The following is a 26,490-nucleotide window of genomic DNA, read 5'->3' as shown; positions in this document are numbered from 1 at the left end:
GCATGGGGCTCCAGTCGGGGACTCCATAGTTCTGCTGGGGGGACTTCAACGCGCACGTGGGTAATGATGGAGACACATGGAGGCGTGATTGGGAGGAACGGCCTCCCTGATCTAAACCAGAGTGGTTGTTTGTTGTTGGACTTCTGTGCTAGTCATGGATTGTCTATAACGAACACCATGTTCGAACATAGGGATGCTCATAAGTGTACTTGGTACCCAGAGCACCCTAGGCCAAAGGTCAATGATCGATTTTATAATCGTTTCATCTGATCTGAGGCCATATGTTTTTGGACACTCGGGTGAAGAGAGGGGCGGAGCTGTCAACCGATCACCATCTGGTGGTGAGTTGGGTCAGGGGGTGGGGGAAGACTCTGGACAGACCTGGTAAGCCCAAAGCGGGTAGTGCGGGTAAATTGGGAACGTCTGGAGGAGGCCCCTGTCCGACAGACTTTCAACTCACACCTCCGGCGGAGCTTTTCGTGCATCCCTGTGGAGGCTGGGGGGCATTGAACCCTGAGTGGACAATGTTCAAAGTTTCCATTGCTGAAGCTGCGGTGAGGAGCTGTGGTCTTAGGGTCTTAGGTGCCTCAAGGGGCGGTAACCCACGAACACCGTGGTGGACACCGGTGGTCAGGGAAGCCGTCCGACTGAAGAAGGAGTCTTTCCGGGATATGTTATCCCAGACGACTCCGGAGGCAGTTGCAAGGTACCGAAGGGCCCGAAGGGCTGCAGCCTCTGCCGTGAAAGAGGCAAAGCAGCGTGTGTGGGAGAAGTTCGGAGAAGACATGGAGAAGGACTTTCGGTCGGCACCAAGGTACTTCTGGAAAACCGTTCGCCACCTCAGGAGGGGAAGCGGGGAACCATCCAAGCTGTGTACAGTAAGGATGGGGCGCTGTTGACCTCAACTGAGGAGGTAATAGGGCGGTGGAAGGAGCACTTTGAGGAACTCCTAAATCCGACTAATACGCCCTCTATGGTAGAGGCAGAGCTGGAGGATGAGGGGGGATTGGCATCAATTTCCCTGGTGGAGGTTGCTGAGGTAGTTAAACAACTCCACAGTGGCAAAGCCCCAGGAATTGATGAGATCCGTCCAGAAATGCTTAAAGCTCTGGGTGTGGAGGGGTTGTCTTGGTTGACACGCCTCTTCAACATTGCGTGGAAGTCTGGGGACGGTGCCTAAGGAGTGGCAGACCGGGGTGGTGGTTCCCCCTTTTTTAAAAGGGGGGACCAGAGGGTGTGTGCCAATTACAGGGTATCACACTTCTCAGCCTCCCCGGTAAAGTCTACTCAAGGTGCTGGAAAGGAGGGTTCGGTCGATGAGTCGAATCTCAGGTTGAAGAGGAACAATGCGGATTCCGTCCTGGTCGTGGAACAACGGACCAGATCTTTACTCTCGCAAGGATCCTGGAGGGAGCCTGGGAGTATGCCCAACCAGTCTACATGTGTTTTGTGGATCTGGAGAAGGCGTATGACCGGGTGCCCCGGGAGATACTGTGGGAGGTGCTGCGGGAGTACAGGGTGAGGGGGTCCCTTCTCAGGGCCATCCAATCTCTGTACGACCAAAGCGAGAGCTGTGTCCGGGTTCTCGGCAGTAAGTCGGACTCGTTTCAGGTGAGAGTTGGCCTCCGCCAGGGCTGCGCTTTGTCACCAATCCTGTTTGTAGTATTTATGGACAGGATATCGAGCGTAGTCGGGGTGGAGAGGGGTTGCAGTTCGGTGGGCTGGGGATCTCATCGCTGCTTTTTGCAGATGATGTGGTCCTGATGGCATCATCGGCCTGTGACCTTCAGCACTCACTGGATCGGTTCGCAGCCGAGTGTGAAGCGGCTGGGATGAGGATCAGCACCTCTAAATCGGAGGCCATGGTTCTCAGCAGGAAACCGATGGAGTGCCTTCTCCAGGTAGGGAATGAGTCCTTACCCCAAGTGAAGGAGTTCAAGTACCTTGGGGGTCTTGTTCGCGAGTGAGGGGACAATGGAGCGGGAGATTGGTCGGAGAATCGGCACAGCAGGTGCGGTATTACATTCAATTTATCGCACCGTTGTGACGAAAAGAGAGCTGAGCCAGAAGGCAAAGCTCTCAATCTACCGGTCAGTTTTTTGTTCCTACCCTCACCTATGGTCATGAAGGCTGGGTCATGACCGAAAGAACAAGATCCAGGGTACAAGCGGCCGAAATGGGTTTCCTCAGGAGGGTAGCTGGCGTCTCCCTTAGAGATAGGGTGAGAAGCTCAGTTATCCGTGAGGAGCTCGGAGTAGAGCCGCTGCTCCTTTGCGTCGAAAGGAGCCAGTTGAGGTGGTTCGGGCATCTGGTAAGGATGCCCCCTGGGCGCCTCCCTAGGGAGGTGTTCCAGGCACGTCCAGCTGGGAGGAGGCCTCGGGGGAGACCCAGGACTAGGTGGAGGGATTATATCTCTAACCTGGCCTGGGAACGCCTCGGGATCCCCCAGTCGGAGCTGGTTAATGTGGCCCGGGAAAGGGAAGTTTGGGGTCCCCTGCTGGAGCTGCTACCCCCGCGACCCAACCCCGGATAAGCGGATGAAGATGGATGGATGGATGGATGGATGTTACTGAGCAATGCATTAATGGCCAATACTGGCTGGGTAACATGAAAAAACAAATAATCAGCGCTATAAAATACATTAAATCACAGTCTTGATATGATATAACAGAGAAGACATATTCATTATTCACTCATTTGACTCTCTTTACCTGCATGAGTGTGTGAACCTTCTACTTTATAACTACACAGAGAGCGAAGAAAGATGAGAAAATGTTCTGATGTTGTATTCCCTAATTCCTCCTCTATTTTACTTGCTGTCTCTTATCATTATTAGCTTATTTATTTTATGTATAGTATTTAAGGTTATTTTCTCTTTTTCAATCTGCCATCCTTAGCTAACAATACACAGCATTCCAGAGTCATCAATTAACAATTTGTACACAATGCATTGTGCATGAGTGACTTGCAATTAAGTTGTTATGCTCTGTTCGCCCAAAGGAATATGGAAATTCTGTCTTTACTTATTTCTTCGGTACAAGATAAAAATACATTTTACTGTAAGTCTATTTGGTTCCACTCGTCAGCATGTAAGAAAGCCTGCAGCAGCCACCATATTATTAATAAAGGATAAATGGAGGGCGGATACATGATGGCAAACCCCTACTTAACCAGCGCAAGGCATTCCTTAAAATGCAGACCTCATACATTAAGGGGAAGTCATTCCTGGGTCTGATGTGCCTAATAATGGGGCATTAACCTTGAATACTCTCAAGGTCTCAGATAGCAAAGGGAACCCAGATGGGCCAAACGCTGTGTTCGTCTGCAGACAGATGGGTTTTAACGGTGCACCCGCTCAAGCTGCAAATGATCCCAAGTTATAGCAGCACGCTGTTTATGTTTTTTACACCTTTCACATTATCACTGAGTTTCTTTATGTGTGAAGGTTATGAAGCCAAAAGGATAAGTAAGCTATCTAACAGAACGGTCAGCAATTACAAGAACAGCATTACGGAGATGACTTAAATTGGAGACACTTTACATGTTCATATTTGGATTTTAAACTGCACTTTTAATATTTGAATAACACATATGTTAGCCATATGTTCAGTTAAAGCAACTGAAAATCATTTGAGCATTGTCTAAAATGACACTTGGATGCAGAAAATGTATTTGTGCATATGAAATGCTAAATGCATAATGCTGGTCAACTGTATCTCCAGGAACAAACAAGAAGACTTCAGTTAGTGCTTTTCTCCCTTGTAATTTATGTTTAACTAGTGCAGTACCAATTGAAAACTTTACACTCGGCAATTTGCTTCCTTGGGTGCTGAGCAATACACCTGCCACCTGAATGCCATTTGGCGGTGTAACAGTTAATGTGGGTCTCTTCTTAATACACTACACAGTGTGTACATAGTGCACTACCAATAAATACGTCCCGTAGCTCTAAAGAGCTTGCACTCAACATTGCACGTCCTTGGGAACTCAGCAATACACCTGACAAGTGTGAAGTCGATCGGAATAGCGGTTGTCAAGAAAATCGAAGGACAGACAGACAGAGACTCCTTCCATTTTAATTAGATTTAACAATGGGTTTTAGCCATATTAACCACGTCGCTAAAACTCAGACATTCTTGGATCCCAGAAGATGAATCCCCTGACTATTCATCTAGCACCACCATGTGGTTGATTCTTTTGGTTCGGAGAAAAATGGTTCTGTACAACAACTGGATTGCTATTCAATTTTAAACATGTATTCATGTTCCCCATAGGATGAATTGCAATAACTTTGGTGATCCCCAGGCTTTTCATTTAGTGCCATCATCAGGTCAAAATTTCATATATATACTTATACTACTACTACTAATACTTTGGTTTATGACCAAATATCTGCAAAATATAACATAATTGCAATTGGTATTTTTATTATGGTTATTTGGATCTACTCTATAAACACATCTACTGCATGTCTGTGCGTCCTGGAAGAACAGGGATCCTTCTTCTGTTGTTCGTCCTGAGATGTCTTCCTTCCTCCTGTTTGCCACTTCCAACCTAAAGGCAGTTACTATTTTTGGTATATTTTCAGACGTCAGTTGTTTTGTTACCTAATATGCTGCATCTTCTAAAATCTGCAAAGCTCATTCAAGCCTTTGGGAACAACTAAATGAACTTAAAATATCACATTGTTTTCAACTGTTGTTGTTTTCTTATCAAGGTCTATCAGCTGTGAGTCATATGTTTCCTTTTTTAGTGTTAAATGTCAAGTTTCAAGTGTTCTCAAAAGCACCATCTCCCTGAACTGACTCTGAAGAACATGCTGAACGATATGATTTTTTTCTCCGCTTTAAGCCTAAGGAAAACCATTTTGTTTTTCAGTTCTTCGGAGCATTCACCTTGTGATTCTTACAAGCTGTGCTTTTAAAATTACTATTCCTTTGAACGCACCAGGTGAAATCTCTCTCTCGCTCTAACTTTGTTGCGTATATTTTATGTTTTTTATCAACCTTGATCTGTTGCGTGCTTGATAGTAAAGCTTTTACAAAATGTACTGCTCTTGAATCCCCAGCAATCCCCCCACAGTCAAAAACATAAGTAACAAAAGGCACTCATGCAGTCACTAATACAATTTGCCTCTGTTAAAGACTTCTATGGGTACTTACACAACACACAAGCACGCACAAATATCACCCTCTTGGTAACATAAATCATCCGCTTTATCACACATGGTCAATATTGATCAAAACACTTTTACTTTCTGCAGTGCTAGCCTTTTATTCAGCCTATCAGATGTGTCCTTTGGCAAGCATGTTAGCAATTACAGGTGAAAATGAACAGCTCATAGTGAGCTATTAATCTTTGTTCTTTCAGTACAGTAGGAGTAGTAAGTGTTTCAGCTTTTCCTGCAAGATATCTGAGATGTTTGGGGCCCAGGGGAAAGTAAAAGTAGGAGATGTTTGCAAGAGGTTTGGGCTGCACTGAGCTCTCTGTAACAAAGCAATGGAAATTACTTTGTTCCCTGTGGGGGCTAGAGGGTCGGGAGGAGGAGAGGCCGATTTAAAGAGATTGGCTGAGATAGAGATCGCTGCAGGAGATCTGGCAAGCGTTAGCACTGGTCACTTGTGAAGAAGAAGCTAAACTTGTGCTAAAGAATTGAAAAAGACTCGTCTTCCTCCTCCCACGCTTAACCTTTTACACAGAGCGAAATAATTAAAAATCCCACTGAAGAGCCCATTGTGAATTTATGAATAGCAAATGTGGTCCCAATTATCTCAGACCAATAAGGTGTCACTGCTAAGGTGAGTAATGAGGGGTTATACATATCTGATGTCATCTGGTGTAAAATGAAAGGTGATCATCTCATCATAATGACTTGTGTCCGACGGAGTAACTGGCTGATGTAAACAGATATAAACTGTTAAATGAATCAGCTGCTTCATTAATGAAATCACAGCTTACTGAATGACTGAGACACTAATTGTTTAAGCTGTCTTTATATTAGGTTTGGCTCATGATGGAACAGACAGTGAATGTAGAGTCTGCTTCTTATGTTAAGGTTTACAGACTGGAGCAATTACCCTAAACATCTGTAAACTCTGATATGCACTGGGTATTAGCTGCATTCTATGATATTTTACACACAGTGCAAGTCAACTCTTAAACAGCAGACAAGTTAGAACATTTTTTAATCTACATTGGACACATATAAACACTTTTATTTCTATTTTACTTTGTGAGGTTTATTGTCATAATGTTAGCCTGCTTTCACTATCCCGTTTGTCACAGCTTAATGGAAATATCCACGGTTCTGTACGTACATCATTTTCGACTGACCAAAATGCACACATGAAGGAACATTTTAACACATACATGTTTCGGGGTATGCAGTTGCCAATGCTTAAGCATGTTTGATTGTTTGGGTTTCCTGAGACATAGCAACTTCAGTTCAACAAAGGCTGCACGCATGTTTTCATCTGTTCCACCCACTATTCATCTTATTGGGAAACCATAATGTTCTCAAATGATTGCTCTAAAAGACATTGGAGGCTTTTTGAACTTCTCATCTGCGTCTCACCTTGTGAGCTATATTAAAGCTTTAGTGCATTACTTTTTTATATTAATGAACGTCCGTTACATTCAAGCCATTGCCTGCATGAGTTGATACAAAGTTAATTAAGACTATCAGCTTCATAAAATACTCTCTGTATTTCTCAGCGTGGCTATGTTGAGAACATGGTGTCGTCCGGTGACTTTCCCGCGCAGAAACTTGAGTAAAGATGATCTCTTCTGAAGAGTCCATCGTGTTTTTTTAATCCTCCGTGTCCTCCTTGGCTACAAGTAACTGTGTGGAGGAGGGGAGGGGGTACGTGCACGATTACGGAAGGCTTGTGTCATGTGGATGCAACAACAGTGGTGTTGTGTGTTGTGGTGTTGTGTGTTCCTGCGGCAGCTGAAGAAATTCAACCTGCCAAAGACAATGATGGTGCACTTCTACACAGCCATCATTGAGTCCATCCTCACATCCTCCATCAACATCTGGTACGCTGCTGCCACTGCCAATGACAAGGGCAGACTGCAGTCATTCGGTCTGCAGAGAAGGTGATTGGCTGTAATTTGCCACCGCTCCAGGACCTATACGCCACCAGGACTCTGAAGCGTGCTGGGAAAACTCTTTGAGACACTCCCCTCTGGCAGGAGGCTGAGGTCCATCAGGACCAAAACCACACGCCACATGAACAGTTTTTTCCCATCCGCCACTAGCCTTATCAACAAGGCCCTGAACCCACCCTGACTCTCCCCATACTCCACCTCTGGCTCTACATGCCACTGTACTCTCTCTGCTGTACTGCTGTTTTTATTTCTATTCTAATTTTATTTTTTAATTTAATACATACTGTGTACATATACTTACGCTTATATTGTTTATACCTATACGTATATAGTTTATATTCTATTTAGAGAATGTGTGACATGCACCAACAACACCAAAACAAATTCCTTGTATGTGTTAAAAAACGTACTTGGCAATAAAGCTTTTCTGATTCTGATTCAGATTCTGGTTGTCATTACTCATGGGGGCGACGGAAACTACGCACGATAGCTTTAAGGGGCTAACCCAATAAGCATGGTTTAGCCAACAAGCAACATCTGTGTCACTGTCAAAGCTGTCCCGGTGTCTTAATTAGTACTGTATACAGCAAAACGTCCTCATACCTAAACGATAGAAGAGGATTGTTTTCCAGTGACTCCCTAAACAACATTAATTGAAACTAAACTACTTTGTTAGGTTAAGGCAAGAAAAGTACTTGTTTAGGTTTAGGAAAAGATCATGGTTTGGGTATAACTTAAGTCACACACATAAGTTAAGTATGTTACATATGTGATATAAGTTAAGTATGTTACTGTATGTTTGCTGCAAAACAAATCTATCTACTGGTACAAATAAAGTAACCTGAACCTGAAGTATGTATGTATGTGATAAGTAAAAGGAGACCCATTGTGCTTTTCTGTACATTGCATACACTGCTACATGCTAACGTCAGGGAAACCTGTAATCTTGTTTGCAGATGTTGCAGACTTCTCCCCAATTTCGGATCACATTCCTGTGTTCATGTTCCGGTTGTGTAATACTGGGTTTGGAAACCTTTATTGTAATTTTACTGGTAAAAAGTCCCTCTATACTTCAGCAGAATTACAGACAGCGATGCACAGATGCAGAGATCCGGAAAGTGTGACCAATCAGGGCAGACTGAGCTTTTTTCAGGACGGGGGGCTTAAAGAGACAGGTGCTACAACAGAGCATCTCAGACGGACTGTGAATACAGGTGCAGCAGCAATGGGCAGTATTAGAAAAAAAATAAAAGTGTTTTTTAACATAAAATATGACCTCAGGTTGATGTCCTCCTTTATGACACAAACTCTTCACCTCTTCAGCAGTTCATTCCAGAAAGGATGAACCTTACAAGGCCCTGAGAAAAAAAATATCTGTCTTTGGCTGTAGAGTCTCGTTAATGAGCACCTCATTAACTAGGAGACCTGCATGCATGGCCGTATAGCTGTGACTCACACTAACAAACACACATGAAAAAACACTTGCGCAATCACCCAAGGTTCCATACACACGCACACATGCTGTGATGACATTTTATAGGCTGTGTCTGTGTTCTAATTGAGTCTCCAGAGGTTTGTGCTGGCACTTGGCACCAAAAAGCCTTGTTCCAGCCAGTCAGGCCAGCAGATAGAAACACACGACGGTAACAAAGAGAGCTACAACACACTCGCTAATGTTTGGTTTTCAAAAGAGTTCGCTGACTCGGACAGCCAATGTTTTATCTGATTAATTTGACCTGTCCATCTTGACTATTATTTAGAACAAAAGAATGCAAACTTAGAACCAAGTAATTCAAAGTTAAGCTCTTTTGAGTGTTTAGTTTGTCCATTTTCGGTCCAAAATGAGTTTATCCCATATGGTGCCAGAACTGGACAATTTACACAGCCTCAGCCCCATCTTATATAGATTTTATAGGATGTCACTTTTTGTGCCTTATTGTGGTTTTGTTAATAATCTTGTTCCAATTCATAGGTTTAATTCCATCTTTGAGGAAAATAAAAATAAAAAATCTGATGATTTGAATTAATCCATTCATCTGTCGATCCACTTTTTCCAAATTACTGCTCATGGTTACTGCATTAGATTTAAAGAACCGGAGTTTCCTCAATGAAAGGTAGTGGCTCTTCAAGTGTTGACTTGTGCTTATGTTTATTGAAAAAAATCTTAAAAAGTACCTTAAATAATGCCAAAATTGGTCTTTTATCATATGTGTTTATTAATGATTTGTTATGGAGAAATGTTGTATGTAATTAATATACTTGAAGCTGCAAATTTACTTTGGTCACTTGAAGGCAGCAGGTGAAATGGCAAACCTGATAGAAAATGGTTACCTGTTTACACATCTAGCAGAAATAGAGCAACATTCAGTCGTGTTTCTGGCCACATGATAAATGTGAGTCCAATATTCATTCTCTTTCAGTTGTGGCTCGGTCTCCACCAACTCCTGAGAAATTTATTTGGTAATTTAACTTGCTAGTTGCTGGGCAGCTGTAGTGTACAGTGGTTTTATTAGAGCTCTGTTACTGAAAACAGCTGCTAAAAATGAGGCTTTGCGACAGACAAACTGAATAATGAGCTTCAAATGTCTGTAGAGCTGACAGGAACCGGGTGATAACTTATGAGGATTGGTCACTGTGAGTGACCCATATCACATTACACATACTGTAGTCATTAGATTCATTGTTAGTATAAAATAATTGTTTAGTGCAGCTTTAAGTGCACATTCAACATAGAGGCTTCAATTAATGTATGGTGTTAGATGACTTATTCTTTAAGACAAAATGTATTACAAACATAACATTTAAATATTCATTCATAATCCTATTTAAAATATTGTAGCCAAAAATAATAATAATAGAGCTCAGAATCCCCTGTCACCTGTGTTTACTCTGCCTTACTAAATTCTCAATTTGCTCGCGGTGTCCCTCGGCAACATGAAACAAACTCCCTAGTTAAGTTCAAAGTGCATGTTTACCAATTACCAACCTCATGATAAACTCTCATGGGTTTAAATCTCTGTCTGCTTGCCTGGCTGAGCCATTCATGCTTCGGTGTGGTGAGAGATTTCAGCAAACTCGCATCATCACAAGTCCCCAACTGCGGCGGTTACCTAGAATGATGTATCCCCATTGCACCTCTATACCACCGCCTTAGTTACGCTTCATGGAGGTCGTCTCCAGGAAGTGAGGCGGGGGAAGCGATAAGAGAGTGTTCATTACACCAACTGACCCCCTGGAGGAAAGGAGGGCACCTCCTCCTTTTCCTCTTATCTCTATCTCCAGGAAAAGGGGGAGTTTTTCCTCAAGATGTGGAGAGGAGAGTTAGGGATGAAGAGTAAAAAGTAGACGCTGTGTGTGTGTGTGTGTCTGTGGGTATCTCTGTGTTTGTGAGTGTGTGTCTTACAGCGAAGAGTCTCCTTGTATCCTCCTGCTGTTAAAAAAACCTCTCCCAGGCTGCTTTAAAAGAGCCAGTACTTCTCGCATTGCCAGACCTTCCTCCACAGCGCCTCGGAAGAGGGTCTGTCTAGTCCACACAGTATTCCGGGATGGGAAAAAACGCGCTATGGTTTATTGGCATTTCTTTAAACCAATCACAATCGTCTTGGGTGGCGGTATGTGCCGGACGGAGCAAAGGTGCTGCTGCAAAATAGCCTTGCGAGGGAACTTGTTTTGGTGGAACGTGTACGTTCAAAGGTTGTTTTAGTCGTGCAACAGAAAACTCAGATTGGACAGATAGTCTAGCTAGCTGTCTGGATTTACCCTGCAGAGATCTGAGGAGCAGTTAACCATAGTCCATAAATCCACCGGAGTTTAGAATGCTAACGACGGACGACGGCCGAAAATCAGGGACATCTGGCTGAATTTCCGGCGGCAGCAGAGCAAACCCAGAAATGAAACGTCGTCGATAAAGACTACTGTAAAACAAATCTGAAAGCATGGCTCTGTCTCTGACTTGACTCATCTCTTCATTTCCTGTCTGATCACCTACTTCTGTCTCTCCTCTGTTTGATCATTTTACCCTCGCTTGCCATTTCCTCCCCTTTACTTTTTATGTTCCGCACTGAGGTGAATAATACTTTTAATGGAAATCCTCCTCTGTCTTGTCAATTTTCTTCTCTCCTCCTCTTCCCAACTCTTTTCTGATTTACCCTCCTCCCTCCCCCTTCGCATCATCTCCTGTCCTCCCCTCTGCTCTCTCCTCATCAGTTCTACCCCCCCCCACCTATAATGTCATATATTTCACTCTTTACTTTCATGCCCTCCCTTCTCCTCTTCTCCACTTACCTCTTCACTCTCTCTTCCTTGATTTACCCTCTTCCCCTTTTCCATCTCATCTTTTTTTTTCTCCCCTACACGTTTCGAAGGATTAATAGCTACCAGGTTATGCCTTGCAGAGCCACGGTGTCAACTCCTCTCACCCGGAGCAACGTCCTGAGATGAACTGCTGCTGCCTGCCTATTTGTCAGCTTGTGGCTCGTGCCCTTGGGCTATTTATAGTCCTGAATGTGGTATAAGTAAGGAAGGAAAAGGGAATATTTAGCACCACTAATGAGCTGCTCTATTTCATGGGGGCTTGCTTCTGTCCCCTTCACTTGGCCTCAGGCTACGTTGTTCCTGTCAAAAATAACTAACTACTACCTATCTATGTCTGTCACTCCAGAGTATCTCTCCGCCTCTGTCTTTCTATAGACTCCTCCGTCCTCTCCATCCCCTCCCGCCTACACCTCCTCCACAGACATCTGTGCTGGTTAGCCAATGCCAACGATCAAGTCTTCTGGGAGATCATCCTTTTCCACCACAACACACAGACTAAGAAAGTAACTGCCCACTCTTTCTGAGCTCCTCCTCTTCAGCCTTTCTCCCATTTGTGTTGCTGTAATGTAATTTTTATCTTTTATATTCTTTACAATGATTACAATGCTTTTACTGCACTGCTGCGTCCTATCACAACTATCCAACAGTGACCAGTACCTGCTTTCTCTTTGCAGGATTTTAAAGGAAAACAAGAGGGGTTGAAGCAAGTGAGCCAGAGAGGGAGAGGCACAGGAAACAAGAAGCTACTCTCTAAGTGACTGAATGGCTGAGTTTTAGACTGAGATCCCATTCATCTCAATAAACTTCAGTTACACAATAATCCAACCAGTTGTCAACATTAGCAAAACAAAAACTAAGAAACATGATGAAATGAAAGATCCCATGAGTGTGTCTTATACCAACAAACAGTACAAATTAAAAGAACAAACATAAGGCAATGATGTTTTCCTCAAATATGTTAATTTTATACTTGCCTAATTAGCTGCAGCCTAATTAGCTGTGGCAGATAAATGGGGGAACATCTGGATTTTAGATGCTTAAAGAGATGGTGAAGCAACTGCGCATGTGCACTTCCTGTTTCAAACCTAGAAAATGGAACGGCTTGATTCTCTGGAGAGAATAAGTATTCACAGAAAATGCCATAGAAAAACTATGGCCATAATATTCAGTTATTAGTTGTGTCTTACTGTAAATTTTGCCATGATGGTGGGGCTAGAAGAAAGGCCAGAGTAACCAAAATTATCAGAAGTCCTAGTGATGGCCAAATGAAGCTTCATGAACCATTTTCTTTATTTGTTGTTTAAATAAACATTAACAAACTTTTTTAAGCATTTGTAAAGCTTTTTCGGTGTCCGCCACATTTCATTGAAGATATAGATGTCTACAAATGTATAAATCCATATAAAGGTAACACAGTGTCATTTTGCACTTTTTCAGATTAGACTTAGTCTTTAGTCTGGGAACACAGCAACATTGCTACAAAGAGTCCGATGTGGGCAAGAATCATGTGCAGTAAGACAGGTTGTAATCACACCAACAATTTATCTTACAGCAAAAACATACCGGACGCAGAAGCGCCGCGAATAGCTGCAAAGCGCCGTGAAGCGGAGCTATTTTCATTTTGGTGCCCATGTTATCCAATCTGTCAGTTCGTACCAGCTGCAATCAGGAGTGGAACGGTCTCCGCGCGCTGCAGCAATTGTTTCTGCTTTTCCTCAATTTCCTCCGTAAGCTGTGAGCGAATGTATAAGCCAGGTAGGTAATCACATACAGGAAGGCCACAGTGCAGCCAGATACTTTACAAAATAAAACATATTTCCAAAATACCACCCAGATTTATGCTGATTTTGATCTCTAAGCTGTGTCTACAACGAGACACGCGATCAGGCACACACACACACACACACACACACACACACACACACACACACACACACACAACCAACCAAACACTCATCGGGGGAGAGAGAGAGAGAGAGAGAGAGAGAGTCGTTCTGTAGAGTGGAGAGGAGAAGGATCGCTTTGTGACTGGTGCGTAGAAATGCGCTGGTATGAGAAGCGAGGTGCGCGATAAGGCGTGAATTGCTCTTAAAATACCAAAATACCAAAATAGAATATGGACAGCACTGCGTGTACGACAGATTTATTGAGACACAAATAACACAGAAGTGCTTATAGCTGTATTTTACTACAGCTTTTACAACTGTTGATGCACGGAGCAGCCATGATAGATTTTTAGGTCTGGGTACCGGTGGTTGCCCGAGTTCCAACCTTGGAAAATTCGAGTTCCGAGTACAAATGGAAGGCACTATAATATCCAACACTTGTAATATGTACTAGTCGCGATCAAATTCTCAGGGAAACTTCTTTCATTGTAAACAAGCCCACCATTTTTCAAAAGATCAGGTTTACTCCTGACTTTGACTTTGAGTACAACACGGTCAAAGGCGAGACACACAGAGGAGCCAATGCAAGCATTTAGGTATTTCAAGACTAAATGCTAAGCTGCCAAGTCAGAAACTTACAAGTTCCTACTCAGACCTGACAATAAAGCTAGCACCGCTACCTTCAAGTATTCAATCTGATCACTGTGTAGCCTTAGGTCATTATGATATCTGCTGAGCTTAACAGACATTTTGCTGCCACTGGCCATTTGTTTGAGAATGATTGCGCAGGGACTCTTCCTGCCAATAGCAATTATGGATGCACACCCAACCCCGTATGTACGTTCTCTCTTCAGCCTTTCACTGCTGATATTGATATTGCCCTGAGGGCCAAAGATGTCGAGATTGCAATGTGTGAGGATCACTTGGGTCTTGTCTTCATATGTCTTATGCTGTGTAAAGCACACATCTAAAGCCTATTATACTGTATGCTTACTGTATACTGTAATCCTTTCACAACGCATTCTCAGAGCTTCGTGATGCGGGCTACGGACCTCCGTCACAGCTCGGTCGTATCAGTGGCAGTTGATACGACCGAGCTGTGACGGAGGTCCGTAGCCCGCGTCGCTACTATAATAGTAGATGTGTTTAGCCGAAAATGGGTGACTTTGAGCCGGGTACAGAGCACCGGGAGCTGCCGCTTGTTTCGACAGAGATTATGGTTAAATTTAGTCCACAAAATATGAGCATTTTGCTGCGACGAAAGACATACTGTTTTGAAAAAAACAGTATGCTGTAGGGAACCTTTTTTGGGCTCTGTCCACTTTTCAAATTGGTGAGCACCATGTTCTCACCTATATGTTCTCCTTTTTTATTAATAAAAAAGCTATTCAATTTAATAAAATGTTCTCTATGAGAAGTAGATCTTGGTAGCATGTGCTTGTAAATCCGACTTTATAATGTTGTTTTTTCCAGCTTCATACATTTTTTTCCTGCCTCTTACATTACAGATGAGAACAGTGCCAACATGCATGTTTGGCATCTGATCCAGATTTGGGGAGTTGTGTTGCCATGTATTTCGAGTTAAGGGACTAAGTGCAGCATTTCCTTTAGATTTACTGTGTGAATCGTCAAGGCAGAACTCTTTTTCATTATTAACCTTCCTTGTCTCACTGAAAAAATGATAGACTTTCTGAATATATGTACAGTGAGTGATGCTTGGTGCAATATCATCTAAATGGTTTATTCAGGTGAATTAATCTCTCTGGGATTGATATCTCTGAACTAGAAAAACACACGTTTCTACTGCAATGGGATTCTAAACGATGCCATTAGGTAAAGGCGCTCATGCTTCAGTGTCTGGCGAGCTGAACATGCTGGACAGTAATGAAACCCTTAATCCAGAGTGTAAGCACATTCTGACAGCTACAACAAAAGCATGCTGGACGAACGATTTGGTTTGGGATTCCTGCCTTAAAAATAAAAGGAATAAGGAAGAACATACATAGGGAAAGTAATAAATGGAAGAAATAAACAAGAAGCAAAGAAGACTGCCCGTGCCAAAAGCAGTCCTCTGGTGAAATAAATGAGGGAAGCAAAATGAGAACGTAGAGGAAGTGTTGCCAAATCTTGAGCCGAGGCAACATCCATCTCTGCGATTAAAATAATCTCTCCTTTTGTTGTTTTGACAAATCCAGGAAATGCATGTACTACATCCACACCCTGAGACAACATGCTTTATGACGGCAATAAGGACAGAAATGGGCATAGATTCAAAGCAGTGGGGTCCTGATAGTGTTGAGTTGAATCCATGCCAGGACTATTTGTAGGTGGTACAAAGTATCAAACAGATTCCTGTTCGCTTGCAGGGATGCCTTTTAATTAACATAATGGAAGAAGAGAGACAATTAGACGATTTGTACTACATCGCTAAACTACAAGAGGAGCCATGCGATGCAGAACAGAGAAGGTGAAGAAAACATTAGTAGATGTTTACTGAGAGAGAGACAGATGTAAACATTTATGATCAGGATTTATGGATTCATCCATTCATCATATGGGTGCCAGTTGTAACAAGGACATGATGGTTAGATAGTTCTGTCTGTCACAGATCTGAATGTACCACACAGCAAGGGGAACATGAGCAAAGGACGCTGAACACAGTTTACACACAATTTCAATATAGTTTCAATATTACAGCTGTTTTAATGAACCAGAAAAAGGGGTAAATTATTTATAAACATGCACTGTCATGTTCACTGCGGCCTGTCAGTTATTTAAAGGGCTGGTTCACCCAAAAGAAACAAAGATTTTCTCACTTAACTCCAGTTATATTTAGCTATGCAGAGTTTAGGTTTTAAGGACAATTATTTCACTAGAATGTAGTTCTATTGAAAACTGTTCACAGTGTGTTCTGTGGATTTCTTTTTGGAAACTGTCTGTTTTACCCAGAATCATATTTCATATTTAATTTCTGGAGTACATTTCAATTACTTTTGGTTGAATCAAAAATCATCAACTCCACCAACCTAAATTGCCATCCAAAAATGACCCATATTAGCAATTTTAGCAGCTCTGACGCCTCTATCAAATGGATAACATTTCTGTCCTGCCACCTCTATGCTTAAAAACTACTTGGTTAGGATAAAGAAAGATTATGGTCATGGTTAAATTAAACTAACTTTGACTGAACAGCAGTCTCCAGTGTTTCTTGACCCATCCACCCACCACACCCTCCTTCGTAATCTGTTTTGCGGCAGCATAAGAACACCACACTACTTTTGCTTTTGCTTCTGAAAGAAAACACCAAACACTCAACATAGGATTAATCTGTTCTTATACAATTACTTCATATTCCTTTGCTGCAATGCAACCATGGAGATCAATTATTTGAATTATTCCCAGTAGATGCTGCAGTACTTATGTTATTACAGGGCTATTATTAGGTAAAAGTGTCCCTCTATTCTTGTTGATGAGCTTTGCCTTGCAAAACCAGCTGTGCTCTGCAGTGTACATGCACCCTGCCACGGTGACAGCCAGATTAAGTTTGACATCTGTGCATGTAAGTCACAAAAAACTGGTGTTGTTTGTTCAATCTAATGTTGTACTTTGCCTCATGGTCTGACTAGCTGGTCTAATGGTCACATTGCCGACCTGTTTCGTCACTGGACATTGCCATTAGAAATTGGTTCGGCAAGCAAAGCACATCCAATTTACACTGCGTGATGGGTGTTGAGCACTCAGATGCAGCGGGTACAGGAGCTTCCTGAATTGCTTCGTAACAATGTCATGTCATTCTCAATATATAGTGAAAATAACAAGAGCGTTTCATTATTAGTCTACTAATTAACAGGACTGCACAACATGCAGCTACTCTAAAGCTATTCCTGTGCTGCTGCTGAAATAGAAAAGACAAGAGTCTCCAGCCACACTAACCTGTCTGAGGCTTTATTGCTCATTGTTTGAAGGTGGTTTAAAGTTGAGGTTGAAGGTTTGCTTACAAGCTATTTGGGAAGTACAGTAAGTGTAAACAGAGTAATGATTGGTATGGTAGTTAGTGATGTCAAAATGAAGCTTCATGAACCATTAGTTCTATTTGTTGACCCCACTAAATGGCTTGGTTTAAAGAAAAGGGCTAAATGAATGGCAATTCAGTGTGCTTTCAAACCTTAGTTGAACAGAGAGCGCCATCTAGTAGTATCGTCTAGAAATAAAAAGAAAATGGTTCACAAAGCTTTATAAGACTTCATTTGGCCATCACTAATAGTAGTGGTTCTCATGCTAACAAGCTCACAACAAAATACAAAAGTGTGTATTAAGCATGGTATAGTATGTCGAAAAAAGTCAGTACACAGTCATAGTATAGTATGTCAAAGAAAGTCATGGTATAGTATGTTGAAAATAGTGATAAAAAAGCCATAGTATAGTATATCAAAAAAAGTCATGGTTTAGTATGTCAAAAAAAGTAATTAAAAAGTCAAAGTATAGTATGTCGAAAAAGTGATAACAAAATCAAAGTATAGTATGTTGAAAGAAGTGATAAAAAAGTCATAGTATAGTAGGTTGAAAAACAGTCATGAAAAGGGCCCACCCAGACTGGGAATGGAACCTGGTTCAGAACCTGCAGTGACTACTCACTGGTTGCCTTTTAAAGCAGTGTTAGCCACTGAGCCACTGTCTTCTCTGAACATTTCTGTTGAAAAAGTCATAGTGTAGTATGTCAAAAAAACATCATGAAAACCAACATCTGCAGTGACTATTCACTGGTTGCCTGTTGGAGCTGTGATAACCACTGAGCCAGTGTCCCGCTAAAGAAATCATGTTGAAAACAGTAATAGTATAGTATGTCAAAAAAGTCATGGTATAGTATGTAACAAAAAAAGTCATAGTATTTTATGTTGAAAAAACATCATAAAAAGGGGCTGGCCAGACTTAGAAATGATCCCAGGTCAGAGTATGCAGTGACTACTCACTGGTCTCCTGTTGGAGGAGTGCAAACCACTAAGCCACTATCCTGCCGAAGAAATGACGTTGAAAACTGAAAAAAAGTCATAGTATAGCTTCAAAAAGGCCAAAAAAAAGAGTTAATGCAGGTCGGCGGAGCTCCTACCCCGGCTAGCCGACCAGCTAGCTGCAGCTAGCTTTGGACTGCTCGCTAGCTGCTGCCCATCGCGTCGTAATATCCACCAACAAAACTTAACATAGGCTACACAGCGAACATAATCACAGACAAGGAGATGGCTAGGTGTTACAAGTATGTGTGGTTACTACTGATCATATACACTCCGTGATTTACTGCATGGATTAATGTGTGATAGACAATTAATGACTGCACTTCCCAGAGCTGGGATACGTTCAGGCATCAATTAGAAAGTTGCATTGGCACACCCAGTGAACAACAGTATGTGGGTAGCCACGACCGCGACCATGTCCTCTAAAAACATAGGCTACGTGTTATATAAATCTTTACTTAAGTAAAGAATAGATGTTTTCTTAAGTAAAGAATAGATGTTAATACAAAATAAACCCTAGATTGATGTCTTATCTTTGCCATTATGAGGTACCTCCCCCCACGGTTAGCGTAGCATTGCGTACCTGTAACCCAGCCAGCTACAAAGAACTGGTAAGCATCCAGACTTTTAAAAGCTTTGAGATCAGCACCAGTATATGGGGATACCCCGTTTACCACATAGTGGTACAGATCGTGTGGACTGATGTCGGGTAGACTCTGTAATTTAATGAGGTCCGTGAAAACGGAGGGAGGAAGAAGCTTAGGGTCGGTATCCAATCCTGCGATCTCCAACTTCTCCAAATACCGCTCTTTGTAACCACCTATAGATGTCCTATCTCGACCGATAACGGCACGACAACTTGTTGTTCAATAGAAGAAGCCATAAAGAAGAAGATAGTATTATTATTACAATTTATTTAGTGTCATGTATTTTAAACTGACTGAAACTAATGAAACTTTTAGCTTATGCTTCCGGTGATTCTGCCGTCCGTCATGGCGTGGTCACGTGGTCGTGGTCACGTGTTTGCAAAGGGTCTATAGTATGTCGAAAAAAGTCATAGTATAGTATGTTGATAAAATCATAAAAAGTCAAAGTATTTTATGTTGAAAAAAACATCATTAAAAGGGCTTGCCCGGACTGGGAATCGACCTTGGTCAGAGTCTGCGGTGACCACTTACTGGTTTCCTGTTGGAGAAGTGCTAACCAATGAGCAACTGTCCCTCCACATAAATGATGTTGAAAACAGTCATAGCATAGTACGTAAAAAAAAGTGATAAAAAGTCATAGAATAGCATGTTGAAAAAAGTGATAAAAAGTCATAGTATAGTATGTCGAAAAAAAAATCATGAAAAGGGCCTGCCCGGACTGGGACGCTTGTTGGAGCAGTGCTAACCACTGAGCCACTGTCCCTCCAAAGAAAGTATGTTGAAAACAGTCACAGTATATTGTGTCGAAAAAAGTCATAGTATACTTTATCTATTTGAGATTAACTGATAGAGTATCACTATATTGACCTCACTTCGAGCACCACAAAGCATTTGTGAGCATATTGATATATAATTTGTGTGGATAAAGTAAAAAATATGTGGGCATATCAGCGATTTGAAAAACTGGTACACTGTACTTTCGTCCAGAAATGTTGAGGATGTTTAAGAAGGAATGCTTGTGGCTCGACATTTGGAGGATCACCAGGACAAATGCATGAGTCCTATTGCTTTAATGAGCACATTGGCTGAAAGTAGACATGTATATCTATGTTTTGACGTATAAAAGATGTATGATAAGAATTGTGACAGTCAGAGCAAGTTAAAGAGAACATTTTAAGACAATGTTCTCTCTCCTCTGCACTGTAGCTGTGATATTACCCACACTGAGCAGCCGTTAAAAACGCAGAAAAAGCCTAAAGAAGCACTAAACTTAAACAGTGATAACACAAATACTGTAAAAGATATCAAAAAGCTGTATCATTTTATAATAGCTGAAGGGTGTGTGATTAGTTTAAAGTTTCTAAACTTGAATGACGTCTGAAGGTGAAAGTATGTGGGCGGTGTAGAATTTAGAAGTGGAAGAAGCCTGAAGAGGATTTAAAGATTGCTCCATTGACTTTCAATGTAGAAAGAAAAAAACTCAATATTTTAAACACTTTAAATGGTAGAGAAAAATTGAATACAAGCACACATGTCCTTAAAGAGCTGAACATTTTGATATTCATATGGTTTTTGTAGCTGAAAGTATGCAGAAGTAGTAGGCGACGTACGGAAGAATCGGATAACAATACTGTGAATGCTGCTGAATCAGCATTCACACAATAAAAGTCTTCTAATTCATATTTATTTTTTCTTGTCTTTATTTGCATATATGCTATTGAGGTAATCCAAAAGTAACCAAAAGTAATCAAGTTAGGTTTCTTTAATATTGTGATATTTAGGTCACTGACTACATTTCTATTTTTAATTTTATTTTTTTTAAGTAATGAGTATTCATCGGACATTTTTTTTAAACAACCTTCCCAACTCTGCATTTAATGGTATATCTTTCCCTCCATTGACCAACATGAACTGAACACAGCAGAAGATGAAAGTCTCTCTTTTTCAAAATTAAAATTTTCTCTTTCCTTGCTCTGTCTTTCTCTCAGTGGGGTTAACACTGCCTTCTACCCACCCTTGGAGCAGGGAATTTACTCTCAATTACTGAGAAGCTCTGTCTAATGTTTCATGTATGAGTGACCTCATTAGTTACTTACACCCTCTCCTCACCCTCTGCAACATGTATGGTGGCCAAGAACTCACATTCCTCACATCAACTGAGGTAATATCCCAAAGACCCAGCATAATGACTTGGCTGTTGGGTGGAACATGCGATTGATATGGTAATTCTAACCCCTATCAGAATTCCATTATATGACTGGCTCTTAAATTTGGAACTTCAACCTGTGAGTCAGCTTAGCGTTGTGACACCTGTGATGGCTCAAGGTGGTTATTTAAGCAATATTACACAAGAGAATGTGAATGTCATTATTGGCACGCATCACAACATCTAGTGTAATATTGCGATTAAACATACAATGGTTACCAACAAAATAAAAGTTAGAATCAAACTGTATTGATATTATGGGGCAATTCACTCTCAAAATAAAAAAGCAACATTGATGATTTTTAGTCCCTCCCTGTTTAGTCTTCCAAAGTCAGCCATCCAACTTGAGCTAACGTTAGCTTTGTAGAGATTGTGGGATTTCCCAAACTGCATAAATACTGCACATATAACGACACAACTGCTTTGCTCGCTCAATCTTTTTATAACTAAGATATCTTAATTCTTTTTTTCTATCGAGAGATTTAGCTGTGCGAAATTCACATGTAGCAGGCTATACATAGTGCTGTGTCACTTGCAAAGCTAGATCGAAACATTTCCAGTAACAGTTAACTCCACAGCTTTGTAACAAAAAAGTTCTTTAATCCAATGAATCACTTTATATCTTTATATATTATATAAAGATGTTGGTTTCAAAACCAGTTTTTGATTCAACTCTGTGATTGACATGGAAATGGCGGAGTAATTTTTTTAGTGATGAGCCTGAGGCCTGTACTACGAAGCAAGATTTGGCGTTAACGAGGTAACTTTGGGTTCAACCCAGGGTTTTGTGTATCACGACGGTGGGTCGCTTGTTACCGGGTTAAATCGCCGTGGTAACTTATGCTGAATACCTAACCTGCTCGGGAGCAGGTTATGTTGGAGATTAGAGATCAACCGGTGAAAAAGCACCGCCTACTGACCAATCAATAATCGATTGATAACCTGCGTCACTGTTCTTAGAAGATCAGTGGAGCTCGGTGCGCGGAGAGAGAGAGAGAGAGGTGCGCTCATAAAAGTTAAAACATTTAGAGACCGACAACCCCATTAACATTCCCTGATGGGTATTTTTATGAAAGATATATATTTTCAGCGGAGGGAATTAGGTATAGGCTATTTGTCGGCTTCTTGAGCCGTGTGTTGCCAATGTGACACATCAGTCTGAATTACAGTATGATTTTATATTTTTCGCTTCCCACTGCCAGGGTTGCAACTGATAATATAATAGGCTAAAGCAATGGGTGTAATTATGGTCAGATCTTGTGCCTGACTGATGGGGAAGTGATATTGATAAGCGTTGTGATTTACGCATCTACAGCGTCGGCTATTTTGCCAGCTTTCCTTCCTGTTTTAGGAAGCAGCGACTGTATTGCATTTTGCTTGTAAAACCGTGTCTGTGTTCTTCATATTTATGTAGAATTATAATTTGCTCTTCTTATGTAAAATATGCAGCTCTGGTAGATGTTTGTGATTGGTCATGCTGTGCAAACACCGCCTCTTTTATGTGAACGTGCGCCGCTGGATTTGGAAACCCTGGGTTCATTGAACTCGTTATTAACCACCGTCGTGACACAGCTTATGCGGGACCGCGATTGTTAGGTCAGGTGAAGCTGGGTAACTGAAATAAATCCAGGGCATGTTGAGCTTGATTCGTAGTACAGGCCTCTGGTCTGCCTCTGGGTGTGCTGTCATGCTGATTTGAGCACATTCTAAATGTAGTTGACCAATCAGATTGCCTGGGCGGATCTACTTGTTGTATACTTAAATTCTTAAGCCACACTTAGGGATGAGGATTTAACACAAGTCACTGAAACATTGCTGCTCGGTCGTAGTGATGCCTTTCTGATAAGGTTATAATGAACAGATCTCACATATTACTTACTTGAAAGTAAAAGTTCTTTATCTTGTGGTTTTGGTTGCTTCACTGTGATAAACATGCACACCTGCAGATGGAAATACTCACTAGAGAACCAACTATGTACTAATCCGCAGCTGAAAAATAGTCACTAATAAATTCGCTATTTACTTCTGTTTGAATAAGTGTTGATAAAAACGTGAAGCTGCACAGCCGATAGGAACACTCTCTCTCTAAAATGACCTGTGATTGGCCAAAGTCTCCCTTCATGGGCTAGATTTTCAGAAGTCTAGTTTTCTCTCAGAACACTTGAATTATAATATGCTGACAGAATATTATGGGATTTTTGTCCCATGGCGCCAAGAGTGACTCTGTTTCAAAAATTGGATACATAATGTTAAATGTGTGTGTTCAGTCTGTTCAATACAGTACATAAAAACGTTTCGCCACTAATGAAAAATCCCTGTACCTGAGCTGTACTCTTCTGTGACAGAGGAAACATGAAATGAAACAGGAATGTGGCACTGCATTCTTATACACAGACTGTATAGAACCAGGTATTAGGGAATCTAGTGCTTAGCCTTGAAGCTGGCTGGTTTTCCAATTTCACAAAACAAAAGGTGTGATGTTCCAGACGCAACACCTTTTCCAGGACATCTTCCCTCCTAAACTGCACATGAGATATAGCCAAAAAGAAAATAACCTTTCAGCAGAGAGCTCTCGAAATGTGTATGTGTGCGTGTGTGTGTGTGTTTGTGTGTGTAGCTAGCTTTAGGTCTTTAGTTGAGGAAATGGTGAGTGGCTGAGGTTTGAGGGTATTATTCTCTTTCCTCTCCCATACAAACACACACAACATTATTTAGTCTCTTCCTTGTCCTCCTTCTGTCTCTCTGACACACACATGAACAATGTCTCTCTGACACACACACACACACACACACACACACACACACACACACACACACACACACACACACACACACACACACACACACTATCCTCACAGTTGTTTTCCCCTCACCACAAATACATTTATCAGCCTATCCCAGCAGACGAGATTCAGCCCAACTTCCTAGGCACCCCCAGAAGCCAAAAAGCCACCGTGTGTGAGTGTGTGTGAAAAAGATAGGACAGAGATAGTAAGACAGAGAGAGGGGGAGCTCTGAAAGTCAAACACTATTTACCATGTAGATTACCTACCTCTCATCTCTCTGCATCTTGTGTGAGTCTGGTGAGTGTGTAAACGTGTAAGTGGATTGTGTGTGTTACTGAAAATTAGATAAAACTTTAATGATCCCCTGGATTCATGCCTGTGGACGTACAGTATATGTCTGTCCTTGTGTGTGTGACTAACCGTGGAGCCTTTCATGATATGTTTAGCTTGTTACTCAAACACACACAAGCCTCTAAAAGTACCAAAGGCCTTATTTTTTTTATGACAAACAGCACAAAGTTAAGCTCCTGACAAAAAAACATAACGTCAGCGGAACAAGAAAAGCCCCGCAATTACACGTCTTACTCCTCTGGTTTCAATACACTGTCAGTGCTTCTTTAGAAATATTTAATATGCAGCACAAAAAGCAACTTTGCAAAGTCAGGTGCTGTCAAAACGAGGCTGAGTGAATGCACAGAAATGCGGTTTACCCCCGTAATGTCACTCACTAAGCAATTTCCAAATAAATGGCAGCGTGCACACAATCACCTGAATTCTGCAAGGAAGTGCAACACATTGCAACGTTTAAAAGAAGCTGCCAGAAACCTGTCTCCAATTAAATCTTGCATACACCTTCCAAGTCATTAAGAAGTGAGCTGGTGATGTGTTGAGATGTAGCAATAAAAAGAAAAAAGAAGAAGAATCTTCTGCCAATTTAGGAAGTGACACCTGAATGGTCCTGTATCATTGGCGCCATTACATCACACACCTGTGTCTCACTCTTTGTGATGAATAGTTTTGATAAATCCGCCTGGCATGGTGGAAATCGATTCAACAAGAGTGAAATTGTACACCTGATGGCTCACAACCTTCACACTAATGGCTCTAAACTTTGTACTGTGTTATGTCTAATAATGCAGCAGTTCCAAAAAGTAAGCTGAAAACAGATAGCAGGCCAAGTTTCATTAAGTAATAATGTAAGTCATAAGTTTTGTGTTTTTAGAGAAGGCATAAGTTGAGACAATACTGAGTGCTCATTTAACGTTTCCTTAATTATTAGCTTTCATAAGACAGCTCAGCTCAGTAGAAATGATTCACACTGCTGTGAAGTTATCATCTTAATTACACATGAGGGGAAAAGGCCTCCACACTTTGTGCATGAATTCAAATGACTTATTCTTTAAATTATAGCTTTCGCCATTAATAATAAACTTGCTGCAACTTGTTATTCTTTTTTTATTGCTTTTCTACTTGTATAGGCGACTATCTGAAAATTAAAAATGTAGCCGGCAAGAGACTGAGTAGGGGAATAACTAACTTGACAAAGACAGCGTTTTCTAGATTTATTTGCATGAGAAACAAACAAGGTTGTGCATCCAATACATTCCATACTTGTTTCACTTGGTGTCCAAAGGTCATGAGAAACGGCATTAAACAGCGTTTAGAAAAGCGTGAAAACAGCGGTCAGCAAAAACTTCCCCCGTCACCCCCTCTTTCATTCACAAAAACCCCACACAGCTGAACAGATGATATCACTCTTGTATCCGCCACCACCAGGTGCCCTAGTTACCGTAAGTGACCAAAAATGTGTTCAACAATAAAAGACTATACCTGGCTCTTACAAATAGGATATACTACTACATCCTGTCCTCTGCACAAACTATATATCCTGAACTTTGCACATCCCTCAAATATTTTTTGCACATCCTGCACTGATCCATGCAGCTTCTTTTTTCTTTCTTAACGTTTATTTAGTTATATGTATGTGTTATGTGTTTCTGTATTTATTGTTTGTTTATTTCATATTAATGTTTAAATACTGTATGTTTATATGTATGCACCAAACCAAAGCAAATTCCAAGTAAGTGCTACTTACCTGGCAATAAATCTTTTCAGATTCAGATTCTGATTCCTTCAGATCCTGTTATTGCTACTACTAGCACTTAAACAAGAAAGGAGTTAAGGTTTGTTGTGAGAGAAACCAATAGTGTGATGATCTTACAATACATTGACTTTTAAGCAACACTATGTCATGCCAACACATCGAGTTTCATATTAACCATTCCAGACCGTACCTGATTCCATGAACTCTTGGTTGAAGCTGGCCCAGGCCTCTTTGCTCTTCTCTAGGTTCTCTTCCATGACCTTGATGTCAGCAAAGGGACAGTTGCACTCTGGGAAGCGGGCTGAGCACCGGCACCAGCAGTCGTTGTTGCGGCAGAGCAACTCGCCTTCCGAGTTGCATGCCACATAGCTGAGGGCTGCCTCCACAAAACGCTCACGCAGGAACTCTGGCAGGACATCTTGCAAGCC

At 41.5% G+C, this 26,490-nt stretch overlaps 1 protein-coding gene across 1 annotated transcript in view; it reads right to left on the bottom strand.

The window, feature by feature from the left end:
- The window catches only part of brinp2 (bone morphogenetic protein/retinoic acid inducible neural-specific 2), a 128,884-nt gene that overhangs the window by 24,706 nt on the left and 77,688 nt on the right, over positions 1-26,490 (bottom strand). The window contains exon 5 of the mRNA XM_078265037.1: positions 26,253-26,489. Coding sequence (XP_078121163.1) covers positions 26,253-26,489 — 237 coding nt within the window. The remainder of the gene's footprint in view (positions 1-26,252; position 26,490) is intronic.

The sequence above is a fragment of the Sander vitreus genome, chromosome 12 (assembly GCF_031162955.1).
Source record: "Sander vitreus isolate 19-12246 chromosome 12, sanVit1, whole genome shotgun sequence".
NCBI lineage: Eukaryota > Metazoa > Chordata > Actinopteri > Perciformes > Percidae > Sander > Sander vitreus.
Note: the sequence above shows the minus strand (reverse complement) of the source record. Positions and strands in the feature narration are given on the sequence as shown.